The 21,095-nt window shown below is 45.4% G+C and overlaps 1 protein-coding gene across 19 annotated transcripts in view; it reads left to right on the top strand.

Moving 5' to 3' along the window:
• Positions 1-21,095, top strand: part of LOC118402551 (disco-interacting protein 2 homolog C-like) — a 259,141-nt gene that overhangs the window by 120,996 nt on the left and 117,050 nt on the right. For 10 of the 19 annotated variants that reach the window (XM_052477015.1, XM_052477012.1, XM_052477014.1 and 7 more), the window contains exon 2: positions 18,183-18,260. The exons of 1 other annotated variant lie outside the window; for it this stretch is intronic. In XM_052477015.1, coding sequence (XP_052332975.1) covers positions 18,183-18,260 — 78 coding nt within the window. Of the gene's footprint in view, positions 1-9,236; positions 9,448-13,617; positions 13,980-14,089; positions 14,303-18,182; positions 18,261-21,095 lie in introns of those variants that run through there. 8 more of the 19 variants (XM_052477011.1, XM_052477028.1, XM_052477018.1 and 5 more) reach the window with 7 other exon arrangements.

Below are 21,095 nucleotides of genomic sequence, written 5' to 3'. Positions count from 1 at the left end.
CAAAGTGCAGGCTGAGGAAAATGCAACAAGACAATTGACGAAGAGATAAGAAGAAGGGGGGGTAGTTGATAAACAAGACGTCACCAATCTCGTTGATCAGTGAAGGGTGTTTAGGGATGCCAGGTCCTGGTTTTAAGAGATTAAAACTACCATTGTTTTAGCAGCTTAGAGTGGTATTTCCTCTTCACTTGACAGCTAGGTTGTATCCCAAATGGCACCCTATTCCCTATATAGTGCACTACTTTTTACCATAGCCCTATGTACCCTGTTCAAAAATAGTGCACTATATAGGAAGTAGAGTGCCATTTGACACTCGGCACTAGGCCATGCCAAGCACTGCAGCAGACCTTCCAAACTCATGAAAATATCAGACATAGGATTGTGTCCCAAATGGCACCCTATTTCCTATCACTCTGTCCTATTTAGTGCACTACATTTGACCAGGGCTCTGGTCAAAAGTAGTGCACTATATAGGAAATAGGGTGCCATTTGGAACATTGTCATAATGTGCCTATATGTTATAGGCAGAGCCTGTCCCAACTAGCTAGCTGTGGGACCTGGGTCCAGGAGGGCTGAAGGCTCAACTGGTGTTGTTCCTGCTACCTTTCTCAACCAAACTGACTGGAAAGTACACTTTTTTTTTGTTGTTTTTTTTGTTTGGAAGTGACCTCAACTGGGTGGAGTAAAATGGTTTCTGGGAGCTCAGACAGGTCTGAAAACACAAGGCAAAGAAAGCTGCCTCGTGACACAGTTAGTGGACCATCAACCTCCCGCTTACCTTGTTTCAGAGCAGCTGAACCTGCCCTGCATCTCCAGTCAAGGTGTAAGTGAATCCCCATGCAGGCTGGAAAAGCCCACTCACAGTTCATCACTGGAGGCTGCTGAGGGGAGGAGGGCTCATAATAATGGCTGGAATGGAGTAAATGGAATGGTATCAAAAACATGGTTTTCATATGTTTGTTGCCATTCCTTTCACGCCATTCCAGCCATTATTATGAGCCGTCCTCCCCTCAGCAGCCTCCAGTGTGGATCACAGTAGCATGGTGAGTGTGAGGTTATTGCCTCTCGAAATAGCTAATCTGGCCGGCTGTGGTTGACAAATGACACCCTGTTCCCTATTTAGTGCACTACCTTTGTCCGGGGTCCAACGGCTCTTGTCAAAAGTAGTGTACAACATAGAGAATAAGGTGCTATTTGGGACTCACACTCAGCCATATGCATGTATGCACATAGTACATATGGGTCCATGCGTTAACGAAGCACTGGGCCGAGTGTCTGTCGTTGTGTTGATGCTGTTCGTTCACAGCTGACTGCGTTGGCCTATTTATGTGGCTGAGCGCCACGCCACCGTTCAATGCCTTGGTTCTCTGCCATCAGTCAAACACCAGCACACTGGTGGGGCTGCCTGTCAGTTCACCCTCTGCTTGCATCGTCTCGAAACATTTCCAGCGTGGCACCTAAACACACACGATGTACAGAACGACGTGAGATGGAACCCTGTCTCCTGATGCTTCACGGTGTATGAATGGTGTATAACCCCAAACTACTAGGGGCGGAAGTGTAGCCTAGTGGTTAGAGCGTTGGACTAGTAACCGGAAGGTTGCGAGTTCAAACCCCCGAGCTAAACAAGGTACAAATCTGTCGTTCTGCCCCTGAACAGGCAGTTAACCCACTGTTCCCAGGCCATCATTGAAAATAATAATATGTTCTTAACTGACTTGCCTGGTTAAATAAAGGTCAAATAAATTTACATTTTTTTTTTTAAATTACTGACCTCAAAATCTGTGCCCGGTGCAACATTCTCTAGCAGGAAAAGTCTGAAAAACAAACAGCATATTTCTGATGATATACAGAACAATGCCCTTTAACAAAATAACTGAGACTTTCCACATAAAGACGGTCACTTGGAATCCAGTGGCATCACATTGACTCAGTGATGACTTTGGCTTTATTTCCCACAAGGAGGAAAAAGCTGCGTTGCTCTTCTCTTGTCTCTATGTATAGAGATGGGGACGTTCTGGACATGGACAGACCGATGTTATATAAAGTAGTAGAGGACTAGAGAGTCTAAATAACTAATGCCACACTCTGGTAGCGTCCCAAATCGCACCCTAGTCCCAATGTAGTGCACTACAATAGGGTGCCGTTTGGGATGGATCTCTGATTCTCTGTGTGTGGAGCTAGCGCGGTCGGCTCGAGAAATATTACGGAGCAGGACAAGCGGAGGGAATTAGCCACTGGTTGGCTGATTTAGTAAATCCTGGCGAGAAGGTTTTATGCAATGCGAGACAACTTCATTAGCTAGACAGCCACTTAGTCAGCCGTGAAATGAAATCAATGAGCTGGAAAATAAACCAATTGTTATTTGTTGGCAGGTATACTCGTTTCGGACTGTTCAGTCAAATGTCCACCATACAATTGTTTCTATTTATTTAGCCTCTTTTTAAATTTTATTTGGTGGCATTGGTAGGAAGGTATCATGCATCATGAAGTCCTAGTTGTTTAGCAGATATAGTGGTGTCTCACTAGATAAATCAGGTGCTCTTTCATCCTGTGCCATATACTCAGACAGCTGAAAAGTAAGCATAGTCCAACCCCAGTCTAACCCACCGACGGAGAGGCTCTCCAGAGTGTTGAAGGATTCAGTTCGCTGTGTTGCTATGTATCACTGTAGTCTTAAGTCTGGCTTTCAGCTTGGAGTCTGGTTGATAAAGGCAGCCCCATGGTTAAGTCCAATGGTCTTAGGGTATTACCACACATTTTAGTTATCACTAAAGTAGCTTTCGATCATAGCCTCAGTCTGAAAAGCACTATTCTCACGATATAGCCCACCACCACGATATTGCCCACCACCACGATATACAGTAGCTCACCACCATGATATACAGTAGCTCACCACCACGATATACAGTAGCTCACCACCACGATATGCAGTAGCTCGCCACAACGATATGCAGTAGCTCGCCACAACGATATGCAGTAGCTCGCCACCACGATATACAGTAGCTCACCACCACGATATACAGTAGCTCACCACCACGATATACAGTAGCTCACCACCACGATATACAGTAGCTCACCACCACGATATACAGTAGCTCACCACCACGATATACAGTAGCTCACCACCACGATATACAGTAGCTCACCACCACGATATACAGTAGCTCACCACCACGATATACAGTAGCTCACCACCACGATATACAGTAGCTCACCACCACGATACAGCCCACCACCACTGGACTGTGATTGGTGGTAGTTTTGTACTTTGATTTCGATTCACTAAAGTAGCTTTCGTTTGGAGAGCCTCAGAAAAGCACTCTGTTCTCACGATAGCCCATCACTCCTCTCAAAAAACAGAATGGTGATTGGTGACTGTATAACACTGTCCACTCATCTGTACTTGCTATGTGTAGGCTAACCTCCCGGTACTGACAATATCTGCATCCCAAATAACACACTTTTACCTATATAGAGCACCCTATGGGCCCTGGTCGAAAGTAGTGCACTTCATAGGGATTAGGGGTGTCATTTGAGACATTGACAATGGCTGTACTCTTCACAGTCGGGTTGGTTCTGTGTGCCGCAGTCGGTAGCGTCCTGTCTGTCCTGTCTTCTCTCCTGATAGCACTAACTCCAGATCACTACGCTCCGGCTCAATGAAGGTTTACGGCCTGTGACAGGACATGAGACCTGGCTTCGTCCCCAAAAGGCACCCTATTCCCTTTATAGTACACTGCTTTTAACCTTGGGCCATGTCCAAATACCCATACTTGTGTTCTAAATAGTAGTCTTTTTGGGTGTGCGAAAAAAGGAAGTTTGATTGTTTAGGAAATGTGGAAAATAGAGTGTGCTTTAAAAGCCAGGATGTCATAGTAATTTCGGCTTTTCATCAAGTAGAATTTGTTGCATGCTATTGAGGAAGAGAATCGACTTTTCACCCAAGTGTATTTGACAACAGCTGATAATCAGATATGTGTGTGGTCATATTGGCAACACTGCTGATCTGTTACTAGAGCGTGTGTGTGTGTGTGTGTGTGTGTGTGTGTGTGTGTGTGTGTGTGTGTGTGTGTGTGTGTGTGTGTGTGTGTGTGTGTGTGTGTGTGTGTGTGTGTGTGTGTGTAACAGATCAGCAGTGTTGCCAATATGACCTCTGTGCCAAGGCAAAGATCTGGTGCTTTGCCAGGGCCACCTACCAGCTGATGACTCAAACACACACAGATCGAGTCACCAACTGCCAAGGAGTTAGTGGCACTACCCAGAATGACCATTGTACTGGTCCAACGTGGACCAGGAGGGAACATATCAATAAGGCTGTTGAGGTCCTGCTGTGGCCTTGTACTCACATCTAACACAAACACACTTTACAGCTTCAGTAAGGTTGGGCGGGGTGCCACTCACACACAGAGAAATATTTACCATGAGGGTGAAACAGCCCCCTCTGACAGTTGGACCCACAGACACACAAAGAGTTCTGTCTGTCACCTGGAGCCCTCTCTCTTTATCTCTTTCATGTATCGAGCCTCAATGATGACAAACTAAACCTTCTGAATCCTATTGTTCTGCAGACTGTTATACTGTGTGTGTGTGTGTGTGAGTCATAATGTCTTGCCCCCCTAACCGAGGTGTTTACAGTACAGCTGTGTCTTGAGTTTCTCCTTTCCTTAACACAGTCAGACAGTCACACAGTTGATTGAGTCGCGAAGTAGTGTTCACTCACTTACTTACCTTACCCGACCTCCTGCCTCACTAAACTATAGTTACGTCCCAAATGGCACCCTGTTCCCTACATAGTGCACTACTTTTGACTTGGGCTCTGGTCAAAAGTAGTGCACTGTGTAGGGCCCTTCAAACTCAACTCTGGACCTTGAAGCCAGTTCTACTGCGTGTTTTCATTGTTCCCCTCTAATCAGGGACTGATTTAGACCTGGGACACCAGATGGGTGCAATTAATTATCAGGTAGAACAGAAAACCTGCAGACTACGGACCTCGTAGAGGAAGAGTTGAGTACCCCTGATGTAGGGTATAGGGTTCCATTTGGGACACATCCTACCCCTGACTGACCTGCTTGTCAATCTCAACATTACTAAACTCTCTACGCCATCAACTATAAAGGATATTCAATGACCATTCTGCTTTTCAGCTTCAGACACACATGGTGTAATTCACCGGGGTAGTATTCATTAGAGGGGAGAAAATGGATGAAACGGAGGGACTACCTGGACTTGTCCAATAAGAAAAGCTTAGTTTTGTTTTCTGTTGCAAAACGTTTTGCTATGGTGTGCCCTAATGAATATGGCGCAGGTTATAATGAGGTTTGGTGTGTCTATTAACAGGCAGCTGTCATGTTGATGGAAAACCTATAAGGGGACTCCAGCTGTTTTCGTAGAACTCAGCACAGCAGCATCGACTGACTGACGAACTGAACAGAACCACTAATGACAAGCGATGAAACCGCTGATTTTGCTGTGGAGTTCTGGTTGAGCCATCAGCCCCAGACTGAGACTGCCACCGCCACCAACAGGGTGCCTCTATTTGAGTGGTCACAAAGTTTTCATCTCATTGTAAACAGGAACATATTCCCTCCAGAAAATAAGCTTTTAATCTTTACAATGATGCCACAATAACATTGTGGATTAACCATAACTGATTGTGTTATTACTAGATATTCATTACCTGAAATGGATCTAGAAGGGCCTCCTGGGTGTCACAGTGGTCTAAGGCACTGCATCGCAGCGCTAGCTGTGCCACCAGAGACTCTGGGTTCGCGCCCAGGCTCTGTCGCAGCCGGCCAAGACCGGGATGTCCATGGGGCGATGCACAATTGGCCTAGCGTCGTCCGGGTAAGGGAGGGTTTGGCCGGTAGGGATATCCTTGTCTCATCGCACACTAGCGACTCCTGTGGCGGGCTGGGCGCAGTGCATGCTGACCAGGTCGCTAGGTGTACTGTGTTTCCTCCGACACATTAGTGCGGCTGGCTTCCGGGTTGGATGCGCGGTGTGTTTAGAAGCAGTTGGTTGGGTTGTGTTTCGGAGGACGTATGGCTTTCAACCTTCGTCTCTCCCGAGCCCGTACGGGAGTTGTAGCGATGAGACAAGACAGTAATTACTAACAATTGGATACCACGAAATTGGGGAGAAAAGGGGGTAAAATAAAAAAATATTAAGAATTAAGTAGAAGGATCTAGAAAGAAATAGTCTAGTCAACTTTGTCCGGCTATATTAAAAACATGTGAAATGGATGAATCTTTAGAGTAGAAACCTGTCCTTGTGAAGTGATGGAGGACGTGTATCTTTTCTTACTTTATATTCTCCAGTTAAGTGACGGATGGCATCTTTCACGTAATTTCTTGGCATATAGTCTGCTGACATCATTCTATTTTCCCCGTGGGACTTTCCTGGCCTCTGGATTGTAAATGTAGTTAGTGAAGTGTGGTCCGATCTGAAAATGGACTCCTTGTGTTCTATGGCTCTTGCTGGACTTTAATAATGGAATGAATTACTCTCTGTATGTTGGTCCCTCCCACCACCACCACTACCGAAGCCCTCCTGTCCCACCACAACTACCACATTCCTCCCCTCCCACCACTACCAAAGTCTTACCCTCCCCTCCCACCACCACCACTACCGAAGCCCTCCTGTCACACCACAACTACCACATTCCTCCCCTCCCACCACTACCACTACCAAAGTCTTACCCTCCCCTCCCACCACCACCACTACCGAAGCCCTCCTGTCACACCACAACTACCACATTCCTCCCCTCCCACCACTACCAAAGTCCTCCCCTCCCCTCCCACCACCACTACCAAATTCCTCCCTTCACACCACCACCAATACCAAAGCACTCCCCTCCCAACACCACCACTACCAAAGCCCTGCCCTCACACCACTACCAAATCCCTCCCCTCACACCACTACCGCTACCAAAGCCCTCCCCTCCCACCACTACCAAAGCCCTCCCCCACCACTACCAAAGCCCTCCCCTCCCACCACTACCAAAGCCCTCCCCTCCCACCACTACCAAAGCCCTCCCCTCCCACCACTACCAAAGCCCTCCCCCCCACCACTACCAAAGCCCTCCCCTCCCACCACTACCAAAGCCCCCTCCCACCACTACCAAAGCCCTCCCCTCCCACCACTACCAAAGCCCTCCCCTCCCACCACTACCAAAGCCCTCCCCTCCCACCACTACCAAAGCCCTCCCCTCCCACCACTACCAAAGCCCTCCCCTCCCACCACTACCAAAGCCCTCCCCTCACACCGCTACCAAAGCCCTCCTCCCACCGCTACCAAAGCCCTCCCTCCCACCACTATCACCACCAAATCCCTCCTCCCACCACTACCACTACCAAAGCCCTCCTCCCACCACTACCAAAGCCCCCCTCCACCACTACCACCACCAAATCCCTCCTCCCACCACTACCAAAGCCCTCCCCTCCCACCACTAAAGCCCCCACCACTACCAAAGCCCTCCCCTCCCACCACTACCAAAGCCCTCCCCCACCGCTACCAAAGCCCTCCCCCTCACACCCACCAAAGCCCTCCCCTCCACCACTACCAGCCCTCCCCTCCCACCACTACCACTACCAAAGCCCTCCCCTCCACCACTACCCCACCATCCCTCCTCCCACCACTACCACTACCAAAGCCCTCCCCTCCCACCACTACCACTCCCCAAGCCCTCCCCTCCACCACTACCACCACCAAATCCCTCCCCTCCCACCACTACCACTACCAAAGCCCTCCCCTCCCACCACTACCAAAGCCCTCCCCTCCACCACTACCACCACCAAATCCCTCCCCTCCCACCACTACCACTACCAAAGCCCTCCCCTCCCACCACTACCAAAGCCCTCCCCTCCACCACTACCACCACCAAATCCCTCCCCTCCACCACTACCACCACCAAATCCCTCCCCTCCCACCACTACCACCACCAAATCCCTCCCCTCCCACCACTTCCACCACCAAATCCCTCCCCTCCCACCACTACCACCACCAAATCCCTCCCCTCCCACCACTACCAAAGCCCTCCCGCCCCTCTCACCACTACCACTACCAAATCCCTCCCCGCCCCTCTCACCACTACCACTACCAAAGCCCATTGCATCTCAACAATGTCCTTAAAAAAAAAAAACATTTACACTCAAGGAACGTCCCAGATGGCACCCTATTCCCTTTGGACCCTGGTCATAAGCAGTGCACTATAAATGGAACAGAGTGCCATTTGGGATGCAGTCTCAGCCCTGTTTAGAGCCTGGGAAATTTGTCAGGAAATCAGTGTTATTATATCAAATAACACAGTATGTCAATGTACTAACAAGCTCAACATCGCTAGGAATTCCTCCATCTTAACTGTTGATGCAGAAAGCCTTCTAAAGAGGATGCTATGAATCATTATAGTTTGACAGCAGACAGTGAAATCTAGAGCTGCCCTCCTTTCTACCATTATAGAAGATAGGCTGCTGTTCCAGTAGGCAACAATAGTTAAGGTTCCATATAACTTAGCAAGGTTTCCCAAACCCTGTCCTGCCCCCCCCGGTACACGTTTTGGTTTTTGCCGTAGCACGACATAGCTGATTCAGATAACCAACTCATCATCAAGCTTTGATTATTTGAATCAGCCGTGTAGTGTTATGGCTAAAACCAAAACATTGACCCGTTATGTTGTCATCCATAGTCACATTTATTCATGTTCCAAGCTATAGCACACAATATTTTACATACAGCAGATTTTCAAGGGACAATTTTTGCCATGTAAAAAATGTTGTGATACTGCTGTCGTCCCAGCCCTACTGTTGTTCTTTTTTATTAGTGTTGTTGTTGAGCCGAGCCACCAGAAAGCTCCAGCAGTGCCCCTCCCTGTCCTCATTTCCCCAGGTCTCCCCAGGAGCAAGCTAGAGGATCTCTGTCACCGTGGTGCCTAGGAGCCAACAAACGCAAATTTGTTTGTTTTTGCTGATGTCGCCGGTACAGCATGTTTGGGCAGGCAGGTTGGAATGTTCCAACTGGAAAGGTTTTTGGAGGGGTGCAGACTGACTCTTCACTGATTGGATTGACCGCCCCTCAGGAAAAAGTGGTTTGTATGGGAAAGCTAATTGACAACCAATCGAATGGCTCAAAAGAGAATGAGTGTAATGTGACTGGTTTACAAAGGCAGCAGAGGATGTCAGGAGACGGTTACCTTGTTCCTTTGTTCCTTTGAAATGCCTACATGGTTTGTGAAATGCAAATAAGGGGGTTGTTTTCCTGCATTACCTGCCTGAGCGCTAGATGAGTTTTTCCATTGTCTCTGTGCTTCAGGAGGGAATACAGAGACACAGCTCTGCTTTACAGGACGCTGTGGTGCTCTGTAGACAGAGACATAGGTAGTTTGTCCTAATATCAACAGCTTTTACACCACAACACCTGTGTCCCATTTCTTGGGACTGGATATGCTGGGTGAGTACAATGTCTATTGTAGATATCGTCAGATATTTAACAGGTGCCTGTAGAAACACGGTTTACATCTTTTGATTCTATAACAGTGAGCGCTAACGCCTCCATTAGCATGGTACTTGTAGTCCTCTGCATCTTTTGATGTGTTTATTCACACAATATTGCAGCATAGCAGGCATTCTTGAACTGGATTTTCTCCTGTTGATGGCCTAGCCTGGAATTTGTCCCTGTTTAGTTCACAGCTGGAATTTGACGTGTGTGTGTGTGTGTGTTTTGGGTGTATACACAGTCTGAATGTGTGCATGGTGGACCAGGGTCTTTGATGGGACTCTGGGGCCCTGGCCACCTACGCTGAGAGACCCTCCCTGTGTGAGGGGATAACCAGACTATTTGCATTGACCCCCCCTTTTATTTTTAGTTATTCCTGTTTTTTGCTTTGACTCTTGCACAGGCTCGACGTATACCCACTGGACTAACCACACACTCGCATATACTACACTGACACACACACACACACACACACATTCCTTCACACTCTTCACATGCGCTGCTGCCAGTCGCCGTTATCTATGCATAGTCCCTTTACCCCTACATAAAATGAATGAATTAACATTTATGTTTGTCTCAAATCGCCAGTTGGCAACTCATCCCTTATGGGATTTATTGATACATAAACAAATAATAATAAATAATATATAATATAATAGTCAAAGTAAAGTAAACAAATGTTACAATAAGTCACTGTGATAGTTCTTCTTCCGGTGTTCTCTGCAGTAGTCTTTGCAGTGTGCATAGAGTAAAGAGTGAATACTACATAATAGTAAATAAGGTTATCCAAACAATAATTATATCCCTAGAGCAGTACATGATATACATACAGTAGCAGTCAAAAGTTTAGACACACCTACTCATTCAAGGGGTTTTCTTTACTTTGACTAATTTACACATTGTAGAATAATAGTGAAGACATCAAAACTATGACATAATACATATGGAATCATGTAGTAACCAAGAGTGTAAAAACAAATCAAAATGTCTTATATTTGAGATTCTTCAAAGTAGCCACCCTTTGCCTTGACAGCTTTACACACTCTTGGCATTCTCTCAACCAGCTTCATGAGGTAGTCACCTGGAATGCATTTCAATTAACAGGTGTGCCTTGTTAAAAGGTAATTTGTGGAATTTATTTCCTTAATGCATTTGAGCCACCTAACCTCAACCCAATTGAGATGGTTTGGGATGAGTTGGACCGCAGTGATGGAAAAGCAGTGAACAAATGCTTAGCATATGTGGGAACACCTTCAAGACTGTTGGAAAATAATTCCAGGTGAAGTTGGTTGAGAAGGCCAAGAGTTTGCAAATCTGTCCAAGGCAAAGGGTGGCTATTTTGAAGAATCTAAAATATATTTTGATTTGTTTAACACTTTGTTACTACATGATTCCATATGTGTTATGTATGTGTGTTAAACCCTTGAATGAGTAGGTGTCAACTTTTGACTGATTGTCACGCCCTGACCTTAGTTATCTTTGTTTTCTTTATTATTTGGTTAGGTCAGGGTGTGACAAAGGTGGTTTTTGTATTGTCTAGGGGTTTTTGTATGTTTGACTCCCAGTTACACAAATGTTCCTTTTGTTCCATAAATATTTTTTTATATCCAAAATACCTCCATTTGGTTGGCGCGTTACGTTCAGAAATCCACAGGCTTGAGGGGCCACGACGGGGCAGACAAATTCCAAATGGTATCCGTAAAGTTCGTAGAAACATGTCAATTGTATTTTATAATCAATCCTCAGGTTGTTTTTACAATAAATAATCGATAATATTTCAACCGGACCATAGCTTTTTCAATTTGAGAGAGAAAATGTCTGCTCCAAGCTGCTCACGCATGCAAAACTCTCATGGCACCCAGCCATCCACTGACGCGATATGATCTTTCTCACTCATTTTTCAGAATAAAAGGCTTAAACTGTCTAAAGACTGTTCAGACCAAGTGGAAGCCATAGGGAAAGGAATCTGGTTGATATCCCTTTAAATGGAGGGAAGGCATGCTATGGAACAGGGAGCTTTCAAAATAGAAGGCACTTCCTCTGGATTTTCCTCGGGTTTTCGCCTGCAATATCTGTTCCGTTATATTCACAGACAATATTGACAGTTTTGAAACTTTAGTGTTTTCTATCCCAATCTGACAATTATATGCATATTCTAGTTTCTGGGCCAGAGAAATAGGCAGTTTCATTTGGGTACGTTTTCATCCAAACATCAAAATACTGCCCCCTACACTCAACAGGTTAAGCCATTTTGCCACAACTTTGGAAGTGTGCTTGGGGTCAATGTCCATTTGGAAGACCCATTTGATACCATGCTTTAACTTCCTGACTTAAGTCTTGATGTTTCTTCAATATATCCGTGTAATTTATCAGACCAGAGGACAAAAGGTACGATCTTTGTCCCCATGTGCAATTGCATACCATAGTCTGGCTTTTTTATGGCAGTTTTGGAGCAGTGGCTTATTCCTTGCTAAGCGGCCTTTCAGGTCATGTCGATAAGGACTTGTTTTACTGTGGCATGAGATACTTTTGTACCTGTTTCCTCCAGCATCTTCACAAGGTCCTTTGCTGTTGTTCTGAGATTGATTTGCACTTTTCGCACCGAAGTACATTCATCTCTAGGAGACAGAACGCGTCTCCTTCCTGAGCGGTATGACGGCTGCGTGGTCCCATGTGTTTATACTTGCGTACTATTGTTTGTATAGATGAATGTGGTACCTTCAGGCATTTGGAAATTGCTCCTAAGGATGAACCAGACTTGTGGAGGTCTACAATTATTTTTCTGCAAAGAGGCACAGATTGAAGGTAGGCCTTGAAATCCATCCACAGGTAGAACACCAATTGACTCAAATGATGTCAATCAGCCTATCAGAAGCTTCTAATGCCATGACATTATTTTCTGGAATTTTCCAAGTTGTTTAAAGGCACAGTCAATTTAGTGTATGTAAACCTCTGACCGCCTGGAATTGTGATACTGGTGAAATAATCTGTCTGTGAACAATTGTTGGAAACATGCACAAAGTAGATGACCTAACCAACTTGCCAAAGCTATAGTTTGTTAACAAGAAATTTGAAGTGGTTGAAAAACAAGTTTGAATGACTCCAACCTAAGTGTATGTAAACTTCCAACTTCAACTTATGTATGTATGTATGTATATGTGTGTGTGTATATGTACATACAGTATTACCTCACTTATCTCAACCAACCTGTACCCCTGCTCATTAACTAGGTACCGGTACCCATTGTAGTTAGCCTAGTTTTGTGTTACTATTTTTCCTTTAGTTCATTTTGCACATTTTTGGTACTTTTTAAAACATTGCGTTGTTAGGGGCTCGTAAGTAAGCGTGTCACAGTACCCCTGTTGTATTCAGTGCATGTGAAAAATACTTTCATTTGAACTCCAGCTGTACCTGCACCTCTTATCTGACCACAGTCCGCTCGCCTTTGTAGATTGCTGTTCTGATTTACAGACAAACCTTAGATGCTCAAGGCTTTGAGTCTGTGTGTAAGTGCCTCCTGAGTTCCCATTCACTAACTATGATGAGTTAGACACATTTGGTATCCACTGACCAGTAAGATCTCAGCACCTTTTTTCTTTTTCGTTGATAGCTGAGCCTTGGGACATTGAACCTTAAAGATCCACACTGGATCTGTGCCCCAAATGTCTCCTTATTCCCTGTATCGTGGACTACTTTTGACTGAGGCCCAAAGGGCTATGGTCAAAAGTAGTGCACTGTATAGGGAATAGGGTGCCGTTTGGGGGACACATGAGGGACCTGGTTTATTGTACAGTAAGCATCTGTAGTGTCCGCCTGCAGTATGTAGTGTACAGTAGCCTGTCTCTAGCCTGTCTGTAAAGTGGGCCCATGGCTGTGATGACCATATAAGCCTGGGTTGGCCGGGGAGCAACAGGGAAGGGGCTGCTAGTGAGGCTCAGGCAGCAGGCATCGCCTAAAAAGGAAACGGTGCTGATTTGATTGTTTCCCCCATTACATCCAGCAGAGATAAACATTGTGATGCAGAGGGAGGGAGGGAGGGGGGGGGCTGGGTGAAGGCGAGTGAGTGAGTGAGTTTCACCCGTCATGTCAGTCCAGTCTTTACTTTCAGACGACCCTGGGCAGCTATGGTAGCGTTTCGTAAACATTCCTGGGAGAGGACTGGGATCGAGCATGCCATTCCTCCCATTTCTACTCCTCCTCCTCATCTCCTCCTCCTCCTGTCAAACTACCTCATCTCCTCCTCCTTTCCCTTCCTATTCTATGGTCAAAGACTCTTATTGTTTTCTACACTGTTGTGTGGTTCGCCGTTCTCTTTCACATGCTGGCACGAAGCCTCCAGCAGCACAGACAACTGAGTTCCTGGGGACAATCTATGAAAAGGAAAACTGAGCTTAAATGTTGAGAACCTGGGCGAGGAAAGCAGAGTGATAATGGGTGTGTCTGTCTAGCGGTATGGGTTACAACCTTTGTCAGCACTGAAAAAGCAGGTAGGACTTCTTTGTCCAACTCACCATTTTCCTGTGCAGTAATCGTCTCATGTGTTGGTGCCAAAACTAGCACTGTGAGTATGGTGGCTACTGGGCTACACCCTGCAATTGACTGTGAGGATGCTAGCCTACTTGGACTGTATATGCTCGTGCTCTTGTATGGCCTCTTTGGTGCACAGTGTTTTAGAAACCAAAGGAGTCTCTGAAAGGGAAGGAGTCTCTGAAAGGGAAGGAGTCTCTGAAAGGGAAGGAGTCTCTGAAAGGGAAGGAGTCTCTGAAAGGAAATATAAGGACTGAGCATTGGATGGATGGAGTCTAGTACAGTATGTATCTTAAATGACTCATAGCACGACGCAGCTTACCAAGTAGATATAGAAAGCATCAGGCATAAATCACTGTACTATACAGAATAGTGTAGAGGACTGCATGCATATTTTAGTGTTAAGCTCCGTTGCACTTCAACTTGGTGCTAATTATTTCCACAAGTGTTCTTTCCAGAAGTAAGACGTGATTAAAACCATCTGCATAAAGGGTTTATACAGTAATTCTCGGGTTGCCTCTGGTATTCCTTCTTAATGTATTAACTCATCAGAGTGCTCAAAGCTCTTCAAATGTCTTTAACTGTAATGGAGCATTCCAAAAGGCATCATATTCCCTTTATAGTGCCCTACTTCTGGCCAGAACCTTATATAGGGAATAGGGTGCAATTTGGGACACTTACCTATAAGTCACCATCTATGGCATTGACTTTCTGTCAACATTCAGACTTTCTATGGACATGGGACAGGGGACGGCTTTGTGTGGTGTGTATGTGTGTGTTCAACTCTGTCAAGTCACCATCTATGTGGCATTGTCTCCTTTCAGTCAACAAGGGACCTCTTTTATTATGTGGTTCTCAGTGGCTTGTGATCAGTGGCTCGGGGCAGGTCTAAGTTAAGAGTGGCTGCTGTCAGCCCTGTCTGTGGAAACCTACCGCTTGTTTCTGTCTCCAGATGGGTTCTCGTAAACAGCTGTAGCAGCAGCACCGTGGGAGGGAAATCATGATGAGTCACCCTCAATATCTTTAAAGAGCCTCGTCGTTCGTTGTCTCCTGCGGTCTCCTCTCCTGCTCTGGAGGACACGACTTGCCCAAATGGCACTCTATTCCCTATGGGCCCTGGTCAAATGTAGTGCACTACGAAGGGACTAGTGTGCCATTAGAGAGGCAGTTTGAGGATGCACTCTCACTCTGGGTCTTAAACAGAACTTCGCCCCAAAGCTGGCTGGGTAAATGTGCTAAAGCCATCAAACAGGTTGCGTACCATACAGTCAGACAGACGCCAGCGCCATCTCCGCTCTCTGTGTCTCTTTCTCTCTCTGTGTCTCTTTCTCTCTCTCTCTGTGTCTCTTTCTCTCTCTCTCTGTGTCTCTTTCTCTCTCTCTCTCTGTGTCTCTTTCTCTCTCTCTCTCTGTGTCTCTTTCTCTCTCTCTCTCTGTGTCTCCTTCTCTCTCTCTCTCTGTGTCTCCTTCTCTCTCTCTCTCTGTGTCTCTTTCTCTCTCTCTCTCTCTGTCTCTTTCTCTCTCTCTCTCTCTGTGTCTCTTTCTCTCTCTCTCTCTGTGTCTCTTTCTCTCTCTCTCTGTGTCTCTTTCTCTCTCTCTCTCTGTGTCTCTTTCTCTCTCTCTCTCTGTGTCTCTTTCTCTCTCTCTCTCTGTGTCTCTTTCTCTCTCTCTCTCTCTGTGTCTCTTTCTCTCTCTCTCTCTCTGTGTCTCTTTTTTTCTCTCTCTCTGTGTCTCTTTTTTTCTCTCTCTCTGTGTGTCTATGTCTCTGTGTCTCTTCCTATCTGTTCTCCTGGGTTACTGCTTGATGCAGCACGAGCTCATCAGGAAATCTCTAATCCAGAGCTAGAGAAGTTGACTCGCAAATTAATTTCAGTTTGGCTTGGATCGTTTCCCCGAACATCAGTGTATCGTGCCAAGAAGATGCTTGGTGTGTGTGTAAAGCTTCACAGTGTGTTTTGCAGGGTAAGTTATTCAGTCATGGTGTCTTTGGCGTGCCACGAATTGGTTCAGACTTCACGTGTGTGTCCATCCGCTCTGTATGCCTGAGACAAGGTCAGGCCTCCTTCCAGACAGCCTTCTGTTCAACCAGACTGGGCTGGTATAGAGACTATGGTAGTTTGGTTAAATATTCATATGTTTACCAGTCCCTGCTGCGCTGCTGCATCCACAGTCTCACTGGGGTGGGAGCTCTCCTACTGGAGATGCTAATTAGTACCATGTGCCCTGCCTCCCCCTCTGCTTCCTCACACCGCTGACTCCCTCCCCCATCGGCCTTAACCCCCTCTGCCCTCTGTTTCAAAATATAGAATGTATGATGCACATTTAAGGGATTCCAAAAGCCTGATCAACACTACATGGCAAAAAGTATGTGGACACCTCTTCAAATTAGTGGATTCGGCTATTTCAGCCACATTGTTCATTGGGAGATTCATGAAATGGGTTTACTTGGCCAAGCAGCCGAACACAAGCATAAGATCACCATGTGCAATGCCAAGTGTCGGCTGGAGTAGTGTAAAGCTTGCCGCCATTGGCCTTTTGAGCAGTGGAAACGCGTTTTCTAGAGTGCTGAATTACGCTTTACCATCTGGTAGTCCGACAGATGAATCTGCGTTTGGTGGATGCCAGGAGAACGCTATATGCTTGAATGCATAGTGTCAACTGTAAATTTTGGTGGGGGAGGAATATTGGTCTTGAGGTGTTTTACAAGGTTCGTGCTTGGCCCCTTAGTTTCAGTGAAAGGAAATCTTAATGCTACAGCATACAATGACATTATGTGCTTCCAGCTTTGTGGAAATAGTTTGGGGAAGGCCCTTTCCTGTTTCAGCATGACATTGCCCTCGTGCACAAAGGGAGGTCCATACAGAAATGGTTTGTCGAGATCGGTGTGGAAGAACTTGACTGGCCCTGACTTCAACCCCACAAACACTTTTTTCGGATGAATTGGAACGCCCATTGCAAGCCAGGCCTAATCGCCGAACATCAGTGCCCGACCTCACTAATACTCTTGTGGCTGAATAGATGCAAGTCCCCACATCAATGTTCCAACATCTAGTGGAAAGCCTTCTCAGAAGAGTGGAGGCTGTTATAGCAACAAAGGGAGGACCAACTCCCTATTAATTCTCATGATTTTGGAATGAGATGTTCGACAAGCACATACTTTTGTCCATGTAGTGTATCATTGAGTTATTGACAGTTCTGTTATTTTTTTTATGTATTGCTGTTTTCTTGAACATACCTGGGTATTACTGCGCTTTAATGGACAGTACTGCTTTTACTATGAGTTTAAAGTTGCCTTTATACACCTTAATATAAGCCTTCCAGTTGAATTTGTATGCTCTGCATCTTCAATGCCTGAAATGTTAGAATGTCTGTCTTGTTCAGCCACATACTGTCATGAATGTTGTGTCCATCAGTGTCATCAATGCACTACTGTGGTTGGTTGATGCGTTAAATGACCAGCTTTCCTTCCTCATCTCACTGCCAGCCTGTTGCTGCTCATTCCTTATCCACTCCGGCCGGTCATTGAGTTCAGTCAAAGTGGATTTGCCTGCCAACACACACACACACACACACACACACACACACACACACACACACACACACACACACACACACACACACACACAGTCACACCCATAGTCACATCTGCTTCCCCTGCTCCTTGAGCTACAGACAGCTAATATCTCTGTGGTTAGAGAAGCCAGATCTTGTGACTAGCGTCCGAGCCCTCTCCCCTTCCTCTTTCCCCCAGCCTCTCCTTATTACCTGTGAGGGCACCAGGCCTTGGTGAGTAATACACACTGGCAGCTGGGACTCTGTCGTATTTATCACTGACACTTACTACAGTCACTGCAATCATCTACTCCAGCTAGGCTACTACCCAATCCATACTTCCCTCCTTCCTTGTTCCTCCCTCCCTTTTCTCTCTGCCACTTCCTGTTTGTCCAACCTAGCGCCAAACAACCATCTTCAGCATAAAAAAGGACAAAGCGTAGCAGCGACTAACCAAACAGTTTAACCTGTTGTATACTGCCGTCTGATGCCATGGATAGTGTGGTCTGGTATCAGTGATACTGTAGCAGCATGCATCTCTGAATAGGCCTAAGCTTCTATTATTCTATATCCTTCCGTTTCACTAACGGTAGTTTTCCTCTCCTTTGGCAGGTGACATCACACAGAAAGGCTATGAAAAGAAGAGGTCCAAATTAATTGGGGCCTTCCTCCCTCAGGCACCAGGTAAAGGTAAATCAAAACAATGTCTGTCTCAACTAATCTGGAAATATGGATTCTGGAGTAGAGGTCTTTGTTTTAGACTGTATACCTCAAACCCAAAGCTTGTTGTCATCTCAGAGTCTCTGCCCTCCCAAGTCACTGGGTGTATATAGGTTCAAGACTAGTGGGGTAAATTACTGGTTCATTCTTATTAGTCTATATATACAATGGCATAAATCACGTAGACCAAACTAATATCTCACTGACCCAGTCTAGCTAATAATGTTCTCACCATTAGGTCTTGAAAGCTATAGAACGACAGAGGAACCACTAGATTTGACAGTTCCTCACTTTTCAATTTTTGTTTTATTCATTCATTTTACATTTCATCTCGTTAGCACAAAATTAGGCAGAATGTTACTGTATGAATGTGTGGGTTGCAGTTGCGGTTAGCTATAACCCTCTGTCATTTTCTACAACAGGGGTATTAAAGTTCTGATATCTAAGTGGCCATTTTAGAAAATAAATCCAGTCAGAAATGTTCATTGTTGACCCAGAAGACACCAATGACAAAGCTCTTTTGTGCTCACAGAGGACTGTATAACAATGGCCTCCACTGCATTTGCTGTGTGAATGGTTGTTTCCCCAACATCTAATATTTTCAAGTGAGAGTGAGGATCTGTATCCAAAATGGTACCTTATTCCCTATATAGTGCACTACAAACGGTTCCAGTCTGCGCAGCATTCCATCAGACGGCTTGTCACCGAAGGCCCCAGGACACATGTTTGACACCCCTGTTCTACCAAGACATTGACTAATGAAACATTTACTAAATGCCATTGGAGGCAATCTGATTTTTTTTTTCAAATTCCCTGACTAGCGCTATAAAAGCAGTATTCCTTTACTGAGGGTGTGTGTGTGTGTGTGTGTGTGTGTGTGTGTGTGTGAGAACATGGTAGTAGGCCTAGGAGGGTGTCAGCAGGGTTCTGCAGAGGTTTAAAAGTAAATTAATAGGGTTGGGAGCCCTCACCCAGTGTGTCCCAAATGGCACCTACAGAATGGAGACGGGAAGCCTGCCAGGAAAAGCATCCTCGCTCGGAAGTTAGTGTGAACACACAGGAAACCTTTTTTAAAAAAAAGGTTGTTCTTAAACTGATACAGGCACCCTAACACATTGCTTATGGTCATGTACCAAAATACAAAGATACTGGTCTGGTATTCTGCAAGAAATTGAAAAGATCCTAGGGGTTGATCTAGAATTGGACCCAGTTTCTTTACTGTTAGGTCTCCCTAGTAGGCATGTTACTTCTGTGGGTAAAAGGAGGCTTTACAACATCCTTACCTTCGCAGCGAGGAAAAACATCCTTTTACAGTGGATTAGTGATAAGGTTCCTTCTATTAAAGACTGGCATAAGATACTATTTGAATAGGTGCCTCTGGAATATCTGACATGTACATTGCATTCTAAAACAGACCAGTTCTACAAAGTATGGGAACCTTATCTAAATTAACTAGAACCTGAGATATCGGCTATTATGCTGCAAGGATTCTCTTGGAATGGCGGGGATCTATGCATTTCAGAACTACACTGTACGTTCCATGTGTGGAACCTAACTTGGTTTAAACTGAGCTTTTTTGTTTAATTTCTGTTTAAGTTTGTTTAAAATGTATGTATTGAGAGACTCAATGATGGAGATGGGGTGAGAGAAGCACCGAGCGGGAAGAGGAAAATGGTGTACGTATGTATGGGTGTGTGTGGTGTATATATATGTGTGTATATATGCGTAGGTATGTGAGTGCTTTTTTTTGTGTGTGCTTTGTCTCTGTATCTCTTAATATGGGTGAAAATTGTGAAATTCCAATAAATACTGTTACAAAATAAAAAGGTTGTTCTTCATATGACAGTATGGGCAGCTGCTACTGGCAGATATACAGACCCACTCATAAGTATTTGTCCTAAATGGCACTCTATTTCCTACATAGTGCACTACTTTTGACCAGAGCCTTGTGGGAATATGCCATTTCAGTGACGCACCCAATCATGGAGGGAGAGGCTGACCAATTTGTCTCAAATACATATTTTAACATGGGATGCACTGAATCCAGGCAAATCTAGGCCACTTGGCATGAACCATAAGCAGATAGCGTATGTGTGTAATTGAATATCATGCCATATGGTGTCTACAGTGCCAAGGAGCCTTAAGATATGAGAAAGCCCCTTGTTATTCTCTGATACAACAGTGTTGTAGTACCCACAAAACACCAGTCTCAATGTCAGTGAAGAGGCGACTCAGGGATGCTGGCCTTCTAGGCAGAGTTGCAAAGAATAAGCCATATCTCAGACTGGCCAATAAAAATAAGATTAAGATGGGCTAAAGAACAGACACTGGACAGAGGAACTCTGCCTAGAAGGCCAGCATCCCAGAGTCGCCGCTTCACTGTTGACGCTGACTGGTGTTTTGCGGGTACTATTTAATGAAGCTGCCAGTTGAGGACTTGTGAGGCGTCTGTTTCTCAATCTAGACATTAAGGTACTTCTATTGTTCAGTTGTGCACCGGGGCCTCCCACTCTTTCTATTCTGGTTAGTTTGCGCTGTTCTGTGAAGGGAGTAGTACACAGCGTTGTACTAGTTCTTCGGTTTCTTGGCAATTTCTCGCACGGAATAGCCTTCATTTCTCAGAAGAAGAATAGACTGACAAGTTTCAAAAGAAGTTTTGTTTCTGGCCATATTGAGCCTGTATTCAAACCCAAATGCTAATGCTCCAGATACTCAACTAATTAAAAGGGCACCGGGCAAGACCCAGATGCAGACACGGGAGGCAGATGGTTCGAGTCTCTGATATTTATTATAATCCAAGGGGCA

This window comes from Oncorhynchus keta, chromosome 23 (assembly GCF_023373465.1).
Source record: "Oncorhynchus keta strain PuntledgeMale-10-30-2019 chromosome 23, Oket_V2, whole genome shotgun sequence".
NCBI lineage: Eukaryota > Metazoa > Chordata > Actinopteri > Salmoniformes > Salmonidae > Oncorhynchus > Oncorhynchus keta.
This window is presented reverse-complemented; position numbering and strand designations above follow the sequence as displayed.